The sequence below is a fragment of the Lycium ferocissimum genome, chromosome 6, assembly GCF_029784015.1.
Source record: "Lycium ferocissimum isolate CSIRO_LF1 chromosome 6, AGI_CSIRO_Lferr_CH_V1, whole genome shotgun sequence".
Lineage (NCBI taxonomy): Eukaryota > Viridiplantae > Streptophyta > Magnoliopsida > Solanales > Solanaceae > Lycium > Lycium ferocissimum.
The window spans coordinates 72,015,113-72,025,154 of record NC_081347.1 but is presented as its reverse complement, the minus strand read 5'-3'; the positions used below and the strand labels follow the sequence as shown (position 1 = coordinate 72,025,154).

The 10,042-nt window shown below is 32.8% G+C and overlaps 1 protein-coding gene across 1 annotated transcript; it reads left to right on the top strand.

The window, feature by feature from the left end:
• Positions 1-4,979: 4,979 nt before the first annotated feature.
• LOC132060318 (zinc finger AN1 and C2H2 domain-containing stress-associated protein 13-like) lies at positions 4,980-9,499 on the top strand. Its single transcript, XM_059453305.1, has 2 exons — positions 4,980-5,281; positions 8,558-9,499. The coding sequence occupies exons 1-2, from the start codon at positions 5,183-5,185 to the stop codon at positions 9,284-9,286; spliced, it is 828 nt and encodes a 275-aa protein (XP_059309288.1). The 5' UTR covers positions 4,980-5,182; the 3' UTR covers positions 9,287-9,499.
• The last annotated feature ends 543 nt before the right edge of the window (positions 9,500-10,042 follow it).

Below are 10,042 nucleotides of genomic sequence, written 5' to 3'. Positions count from 1 at the left end.
ACTAAATTTTGCAAACTTTTTGTCCAAAGATATACACATTTCATATGCAAAGTTTTTGAGCAAAAAAAAATATTAATTTAAAAAAAAATAAAAAATATTTTTTTAAAAAATGATTTTTAAAAAAAATAAAAAATAATTTTTAAAAATATGTTTTTTAAAAAAAAAATTTAAAAAATATAAAGCACATTTTGTATAGGATTTGTAATGTTATGTTTTGTCTCGGTTTTAAATAAAAATATATATTGAAAATAAATAAACATTTCGAAACAAGAGTTTGTATTACACCAAGTTGACTATATATATAATCTGAACCTAGATCCAGTTTGTTACAGAGAAGGGTCCCAACGTGACTTCAAAATAGCCAGGTTAAGCTTAGAGTAGATGATAAAAGAAGCACATTCCCTTGCATTATGTGACAAAAACCTTACTATAGGAAAGTATCTGCAAAGCTAAATCGAAAGACATATTTTTAACCCGTTTCTGCCCGTCTTGGTTTAAAAAAATTGAAAATACAAACAAGAGAAAATTCTACATATATATGGGGAGATCAATTGAGCTTCTAGAAAAGAATGGCAAATGTAGGTGATACATTTGGCCAATTTCGGGAGAACATATTGAATCAGAGGTATTCAAGTGTATTTAATTTTTTATTTAACTCTATGTTCAAAGTACTTAAAAAGTGTCATCTATGTTGTCGGGCTTTTGTATCCTAGCAGCTCAATGAATTTGGCGGCCTAAAGCCAAATCTTAATATGAGGTCTCAAGTATATTCAATAAAACTACCTAATTCTGCGTACGTCACATGTGCATTCCGTGCACCGCACGTGCATCCTGTGTGCCGCACGGGCATCCCGACGCACATATGACTAGCCACTAACTCAGGACCTTAATTAAGACTAGAAATTTCTTTCTTAAACTCCGTGCCTAGTCAAACGGTGTCAGCTTGACACATAAATTGAGACAGAGTGAGTGTAAGTTTTTTTAGTATATGTGTTATCCATCTTTTGTTGTCACTCATAACATTTATCTCAAATGTTAATCTAGCTAGTTATCAGGAATTTCCATTTGGAATCTTCATTTTTCTTGCTAGGTTGATTATTATGGACAAGGAACGGGGGTTGAATTTGGTTCAATTGAACTCTTCATTGAACAGAACAGATTTTGAGTTTCCTTTTGTTTTTTGCCCTCGCACAAGACAAACAATTGTCACAAAAAATAACAAGTCTATAGAACCGATGAACACTCATAAAAAAACAAGTACATTTTCAATAATACGCCCATTGGTTGCCTCATTAAAAACCTTACAAGAAAAACTCAGTGGGACAAAAAATTTGAAAGCAAAAAAGAGTACAACACGTATTAATTCCCCTGATGAGAACTTCAATCCAAAAACTTGGAATCTTCACATCCCAATCTTGTGCACCGTCTTCTCGAAAGTTGCAGTTGGTATTACAAAATATGTGTACCCTTAATTTAATGATTATTGAATTTAACTTCATCAAAGAATTTCAGTCCAACTATACCATAAAGATTCAGGTTATATGTGTAAGTGAGCGAAATTTTTTATAAACACACGTTTGCAGTCTTGTTACATTTTTTTTTTTTAATAAGTAAAGGCTTGTTAAGAATTAATAAAGGGATAAGGCATCAATACCTTCCCGAACTATACTCAAAGTTACAACGACACATCTTTTCTTTTCGGGGGTCCTATTACCCTCCCCCTCCCCCTCTCCGAACTTTTTAAAAATAGAATAGTGACCACCCAGAAACTGGATATCTAAACTCTTATGGGAGAGTGACATACACTCTCCCTGCAATATGTATATTTATTTATTTATATTTTTTTAATTCTTTTCGCTTACATGACATTTTAAAAAAAAAAAAACTGTTTTTTTTTTTTTCAAATTGTTTTTATTAGCTGAATTTTGTTTAAAAAAATGAAAAGTGGATCGAATTTTGTTTAAAAAAATGAAAAGTGGATCTTTTAAAAAAATCTAAAAATTTGATTCTTTTAAAACCCGTTTTAAAAATTAAAAAAAACAACTGAAAAACTAGATTTTTTTCATTAAAATATGTGGAAGAATGGTTTTTTTTTTAAAATATGGAAAACTGGATTTTTTTTTAAAAAATGTCCTAAAAAATCCATATTTTCATGATTTCGTTTTTTAGGACACTTTTTATTTTCAAAAAACTCTGGATTATTTTTTGAAAAATCTGAAAAAAGTGTATTTTTTTAAAGTGTGAAAAAATTGGATTTTTATAAAAATCTGTAAAAACTAGTTATTTTTAAAAAAAATGTGGAAAACCCATTTTTTAAACTAAATCTGGAAAATTAGGTTTTTTTTCATATATAGAAGAAAAAAAAATCAGTTTTCCAGATTTTTTAATGAGAAAAATCTATTTTCAAGATTTATTTTCTAAAAAAAGGGGTTTTCCACATTTAAAAATAATAATTCAGTTTTCCATATTTTAAGAAAATGTAGATTTTTTAATAAAATAAATTAAGTTTTCCACCTTTTAAAAAAAATAGTTTAGAAAAAACTTTAAGCTTTAATGATAATTAATTAGGTGTAATTAAATGTGAAGTACCCAATTAAAAAATGACACATGTATAAGTTAATCAAATTTTATGCTCCTCACTCTCTCAAAGACAATGAAATACACTCTCTTTGCCACGTCAGTGCTTAAGGTGGTATTTATTATATTTTAAAAAAGTTTAAGGGGTAATAGGACCCCCGAAAAGGAAAAGTGTCGCCGGGAAACTTTGGGTGAGTTCGTGCGTATTGATGCCTTATCTCATTAATAAATGAAACAAATATTTTACCATATACATTTTTTTTTGCACGGATTGGCCTTCAAAGCTGCTGGTGTTTAATTTTTGCCATTCGCTTAAAAATAGTCGAAAATACCCCGAGGTTTTAGGGGTCTCAATTTTAAAAAAAATCGCAAGGCAAGCCTTCGCGAAATTTTTTGCCTTATAAGCAACAAAAATCGCAGGGGTGTCATCCGACACGCTTCATCGATATTTTTTTAAAAAAGAAAATATATGTATGTGTATAATCTAAAAAAATATAATTTCAATTACATAAACAATAAATGACACCCCATAAATATAGTAACTTGGTTAGTTTCCTCACTAATGCAGGAATCCACCCGAGTTCGAGCCTAGCAAGTGTCATTTCCTTTTTTTTTTTTTTTTTTTTTTTTTTGCATTTCTCCAAAGTGCCGCACCCTAAAAAGTAAATGTTGTGAGTGGAGGTTCGAACTTCCCGACTTCTTGTCCAGTCAAGATAATATAGACTAGCCTAACTAGGACTCATTTCTTCAATTTTTTTAATTAATATAATGTTGGTATATCAATTTATTTATTTATTTAGATGTCGATACTGCTTATAAAAAATCCTGTTGTAACTTTTTTTTCTTTTGCCTTAACGCAGAGGTAAACAACTTTACGGCCGTTTGTTAGACCACAAGTTAATACAAGCCTTGTACGGGGCTTGAAGGTTTAATTGATATGTAGGGCACCTCGCTACATATTAGTTGCCCTGCCCGTGATCTCCAGGTCACATGACAACAACTTTATCAGTTACTTCAAGATCTTTAAAATAAAAAATAAATAAAAATAGGAATAAAGTCAGCCATTTGCCAAGTAACTTTGGACGGACAACGTTGAATTTTCCTCAATTAATTGATTCCAGCGTGGTCTGTCTTACAATCTTCATAAACCTTCAAAGAAACCCCATTTCCCAATTATCAATCAACTGATATCACAAAATCCACATCAATTCATCAATTTTCAATATTTTCACCTTATTTTTTTTTCGTCATTTGTCATAAAAAAGTTTTACAATTCAATGGGAACACCAGCATTCCCAAATTAACGCTCTATATCTATTTTTGAAATATTTACGCCACGTAGCTCATAGTTTGAGTTTGTCACTCAATTTAGCCAATACTCCATTTGTGTATCAACACCTTTTATACACTTTATACAAGATTGATACATTATATATAATTTTTTTCTCCAAATATGATGTTGTATACTCCCTCACAATTTATGTGATACAAGTTTGACTAGGCACAGAGTTTAAGAAAGAAAAAATCATTCATAAAATTTACGGTCTAAAACAAACCATAAATATTTGTGAGACTGTAAATATTTTTTTTTTTTTTTTTGCGGTAAATCATTTCATTAAGAGTAAAAGAGAAAGTTTTAAATGTATAATTATAGAAATGTATCATTCATTTTAGAAAAGTATATCACATAAATTGAGCCAGTTAAAGTAATATTCTATATTGGGCTACATGTCGTAATAATTATCAAAAGCTGTACATTTTTGAAATTTCCCTTTTTATTTTACACTTGAAATTAAAAATAATAAAAAAGATAAATTTGGGAGAAAGTCAACATTTGCCAGGCAACTTAGGACAAACAACATTGAACATTTCTCTCAAAGCTCTCCAATCCCAGGTTGTCTTTCCTACAATCTTCACAGAATCTTCAAAAGAAACCCCATTTCCCAAATTCCCAGTTCTCCTCAATTTATCAATTTCAATATTTTCACCTTTTTTTTTAATTCTTTTGGCATAAAAAAAGTTTTACAAAGCTCAATGGGAAACCCCTGGCATTTCCAAATTACACTCCATTTATTTTTAAAAATATTTACGCCACGTAGCTCATTTCTTGAGTTCATTATTCGATTTAGTTCATATTTGTATATCAACACCCTTGAAACACTTTATATAAGGTTAATATATTATGTATAATGCGTTTTACTCCAAATATATTTTATATTAGGCTACATATAGAAATAAAGGCTGTATACACTCTGTTCTTCTCATATTTCACTTGTGCAACACTGGGTATATTGTTGTTGGGCTGCGTGTCGTAATAATTATCAAAAGCTGTATATTTTTTAAAATTTCCTTTTTTATTTTACACTTGAAATTAAAAAAAAAAAAAAAGAAGGAGAAAAGTCTTCATTGGCCAAGCAAACTCAGGACAGACAACATTGAACATTTTACAAAACTCTCCAATTCCAGTTTGTCTCTCCTACAGTCTTCCACAAATTCTTCAAAAGAAACCCCATTTGCCAAATTCCCAATTCTCATCGATTCATCAATTTTCAATATTTTCACCTTTTTTCCCATTCTTTTTGCATAAAAAAAGTTTTAGAATTCAATGGGAACACCAGCATTCCCAAATCTTGGAAAACATTGTTCTGTTGAGGATTGCAGGCAGATTGATTTCTTGCCTTTTACCTGTGATTGTTGTCACAAGGTACGCTTCTTTTTTTCTCTTTATAATTTGTGCCATTTTTGTTTTATGCATTGATTTACTATCTTTTTGTCAATTTTGTGTTGAAATGTTTCTTATTTTTGAGTTTTTTGATGTGGGGTTTTATTAAAGTTTCAATCTTTTTGGTCCACAGGGAAAAGAGCCTGTTTTCTGGGTGTAGTTACTGTCTTTTGTCAGTTTTGTGTTGAAATATTTCTTGTTTTTGAGGTTTTTGTTCTGGGGTTTTATTAAAGTTTCAATCATTTGGGTCCATAGGGAAAAATAGCCCTTTTTTGGGTGTAGTTGTTTGGTTGTTGTCAATTTTGTGGTGAAATATTTCTTGTTTTTGAGGTTCTTGATCTGGGGTTTTATTAAAGTTTCAAACATTTTGGTCCATAGGACAAAATAGCCCTTTTTTGGGTGTAGTTGTTTGGTTGTCAATTTTGTGATGAAATATTTCTTGTTTTTGAGGTTCTTGATCTGGGGTTTTATTAAAGTTTCAAACATGTTGATCCATAGGACAAAATAGCCCTTTTTTGGGTGTAGTTGTTTGGTTGTTGTCAATTTTGTGATGAAATATCTCTTGTTTTTGAGGTTCTTGATCTGGGGTTTTATTAAAGTTTCAATCATTTTGGTCCATAGGGAAAAATAGCCCTTTTTTAGGTGTAGTTGTTTGGTTGTTGTCAATTTTGTGATGAAATGTTTCTTGTTTTTGAGGTTTTTGATCTGGGGTTTCATTAAAGTTTAAATCTTTTTGGTCCCTTGGAAAAAAGAACCTTTTTTTCTAGGTAGAGTTATTCGGTTGTTGTGGGGGTGGGGTGTGGGAGGAAAAAAATTATTTGTTGTTGTTGAATTCTTGATCTGGGTTTATATCAAAGTTTTAGTAGGCGTTTAGCCACATAAACCAAAAAAAAAATTCACTTCTTTTGGAATTTTGGAGTTGGAGTTGGAGTTGGAGTTGTGTTTGGCCATAGTTTTTGAAATTGTATTTTTTTGTTGAAAGTGGTTATTTTGGTTGTGAAAAAAGTGAAAATTTTGAAAAACAAGTTTTTTGGAATTCCGGAATACAACTTCAAGTTGTATTTGGAATTCTTATGGCCAAATGCTGATTCCGGAAAAAAGTGAAAAAAAATTCCGGGAAAAAGTGAATAATTCTTATGCCAAATGGGTTAATCTTTTTTGGTCCACAGGAAAAAGAACTTTGTTTGGGTTTGTGTGTTGGGGGGGGGGGGGGGGGGTGAGTGGGAGGAAAAGTTATGATCTTGACATTTTCTGAAGATCTGTTTTGTGGGTGAATTGGGGTTCAAGTAAATGTGAAGGATTGAGTAATCAAGAACATGATGAAGTTGAGTTGAAGCCTAGGAGTCAAGCTATGGCACTTTTTGTTTAATGTTGAGATTGTTTAATGCTTTTTCATGAGGTGATCAGATATTGAAATTTGAATAGAAGTTACACTGGAGGTTAATTGTAGTAGTACCACTCTCCAAGTTCAACCATAAGGTTGAGACCATTTTCAAGTGTATGAAGCAACGTTGTTTTTCAGTTTTTGATCTGGTTTATATTAAAGTTTCAATCTTTTTGGTCCATTTGGAGAAAGAATTTGGTTGTGGTGGGGGGTGGGGCGGTCAGGGCGTGGGAGGAAAAAAATGTAATCTTGATGATTTCCGAAGATTTTGCTTTGTATGAGGAATTGTGTTGTAGGAAATGTTAAGGATTGAGTAATCAAGAACATGATGAAGTTTAGTTGAAGCCTAGGAGTCAAGCTATGGCACACTTTGTTTCATTTTGAGTGTTTTATGCTTTTCCTCCTTCCATACTATCTAAGCTCCATATCAGTCAAAGTGCAGCAGCAATCTGCTATGTTGATGAGGATTTATGTAGCAATTTATTAAGCAGAAAAACAAGGGAGGTTATCGTTTAGTAGTTACCACCCTCCACCTCCAACCATAATGTTGAAATTTCAAGTAGTAAAGTGGGAAAGGACCCTTTTTTTGGGCTCCTGAGTAGGAAAGTTTGGGGGTTGGGGTTTAATATATCAAAAAATTTACAAAAAAGGGAAAGAAAAGAAATTAAAACATTTATTGTATATTTTTTTGATTACTATGGCGTCCCGGCCAGCTTGTGCGCACCTCGACTAATTCCATGGGATGCCAGTCACCTTCCATCAGCGGTACCTGGTAACTCTATTCACCAAGGCTAGGACAGATGGGAAGAATCACATAGTGTTTTTGGTCTGCTGGAATTTGAACCTGAGACCTCATGGTTTTCAATCACTTCATTGACCACTAGTCCACACCCTTGGGTGCGTAAATCATTTATTGTACATAGGAGCTTGTGATTAATTGTTTGTATGATACAGCAATAAAGGATGAGGTTTTGATTCAGATTGTTGGTCTTAGTATTTCCATGATTATTCTCGTGTAATGTGCATCTTGGAGTACCAAGTTGTTGATGTCCTTCACATGGTTGATTAAAATTTTACCTCTGTTGTTCTGTCTGTATTCTGAATTTTTAAGCTTAAATGTTCCCAAACATGTAATGTGGCTTTCACAATGGAGATATTAGAAGTTATTCTCTCTACAATTTAGGTGAAAATTGGTTCGTCTGAGTCATCAACTTCTTTGTAGGTAGATTGAAGTCTATAATCGTCAAGGGAATGGATTTCTTTGATTTCTTCTATAGGGACTCTCGTTATTCAGATCTGGTCTGATCCCAAGTCTGGATTAAAAAATTTAAACTTGAATAGCCCGTATGGTCACTATAAAGGCAAGACAGATGAAGCATAGAGAGAATTTAGATGCTCTTTCATTTTTAATACTGGTTTTAAGCTCTAGATACTGCTTACATTTTTGCAACTCTCTCTGGAAGTTTGTTTTAGATGGCATGTTATGATTCAACTATACCTGTGCGTATGTCTTAACATTAGTCAACCTTCATCTTCACTTTCTTTTGAGCCTGCAATTCCTCTATCCGTATTGGCAGATGCTGATTCGTATACTTGAATTTAGTGGCGGAGATTTACCAATATGTAGGTAACAGGAAAGAAAACATGAGCTTTGCTATTTTTTCATTTTATGGTGGATAATCCTATGTTTATATATCTCGTTGTGTTCATGTCAATACAATTGATACTTTACTTACTTTTAGCTTGCAAAAAGTGAGAAAATGAGCCCTTCTTCTTAATGTGTAAATTTTTCTGAATTAGCATGTCTGTGTCGTCGCTTATTGGGAATAATCTTTGATGCTGAATGTGTGTTAACATACAATAACTCCTTGCAGGTGTATTGTCTAGATCATCGGAGCTATATTAGACACCAGTGTCCAACAGCTAACAAGAATAACGTCACGGTGGTCATCTGCCCGCTCTGTGCGAAAGGCGTACGGCTTGACCCTAACGAAGACCCAAACATAACTTGGGAATCTCATGTGAACACCGAGTGTGATCCATCGAACTACGAAAAAGCTACGAAAAAACCAAAATGTCCTGTGCCTCGCTGCAAAGAGCTCTTGACTTTCTCCAACACGATCAAATGTCGGGATTGTACTGTCGATCACTGCTTGAAGCACCGGTTCGGACCCGATCACAGCTGTCCCGGACCTAAGAAACCGGAATCTGCTTTCCAGTTCATGAACTTTCTGAACGGAAGTAAAGACGAGCCTCCCAACAAAACGAAAAATCAGTCCACATCGTCCTCAAGATGGACCACGAGCTTATTCAAGGTAGTAGAATCCGTAAAGGAAAAGTTCAACAGTGAGTTTAGTCAAACACCTCAGACGGGGCCCAGCCATAGAGCGAACACGAGCAGTCAAGTAGAGCAATGTCCACAATGTCATGTAAGATTTTCTACTGTTAAAGCTCTCATCGATCATGTGCAGAAAGTACACGAGAAGAACGGTGTTATGAACTTGACAGTCGATGTTTGCCCGAGGTGTAGTAAAGGTTTTCGAGATCCTGTGGCTCTTGTGGAACATGTTGAAAGGGAACATAAAGGAACTTCTAAGGCTTAAATTTTGGAGGTCCATGTAAAGAAGCAAAAGTACATAATACCTTCTTTTTGTTATTTCTTTTTTCAGAAACTAGAAGTCTATATGTACTCTTAAACTATTGCAATTGTTTGAGGCTGGTTGGAGATCAAAACTGACTTTAAACATTGAATTTCTCTTGTGAACATGGAACTGATTTTGCCATTGAATTAATCATTTTATCTGGTATGATGATGATATGAGTTGAGCTTAAATGAAGCAGTATGTGTTTGCCTTAAAGATTCACATGGGATTTAGGTAACCAACTATATTGACCTTTCAATTTGTGTTTGCCTTAAAGACAAATTCACAATGGGATTTATTTTCATATCTTACACCAACTATATTGACCTTTCAATTTCAAGTTTTTTCAGTTTTTGTCACATGAAATACAAATACAATCCATTCAAAATCTATTAGAGTTCACAGATAAAGTCTTCCATAAGTTATTTTTAGCAAGAATTGATAGATGGTTGAAATTCATCACCAGATCACTAGTACATAACATGTGTTTGCACCTACACTTCTTTTACTTAATCATGGTTAATTGTATTTTTTTTTCACCTTATTAAATCACTTAACAATGATAAAATTATGCAATTTGGTGTAAACACTCAATATTAACAATTTTTATGGGTGAATTATCTTTTAGACAACATAATAATCAGTAATATTTTTGCTAGTCCAGCTCTTTCTTACAAGGCAAGCTATTCCTTCATGATGAGCAATTATCAATTTATC

What these genes read in the sequence shown, in the direction of transcription:
- LOC132060318 (XM_059453305.1), top strand. Translation starts at nt 5,183, where the DNA reads ATGGGAACACCAGCATTCCCAAATCTTGGAAAACATTGTTCTGTTGAG. An exon ending in CCTGTGATTGTTGTCACAAG is followed by an intron (nt 5,282 to 8,557) that starts GTACGCTTCTTT and finishes AACTCCTTGCAG; the next exon opens with GTGTATTGTCTAGATCATCG.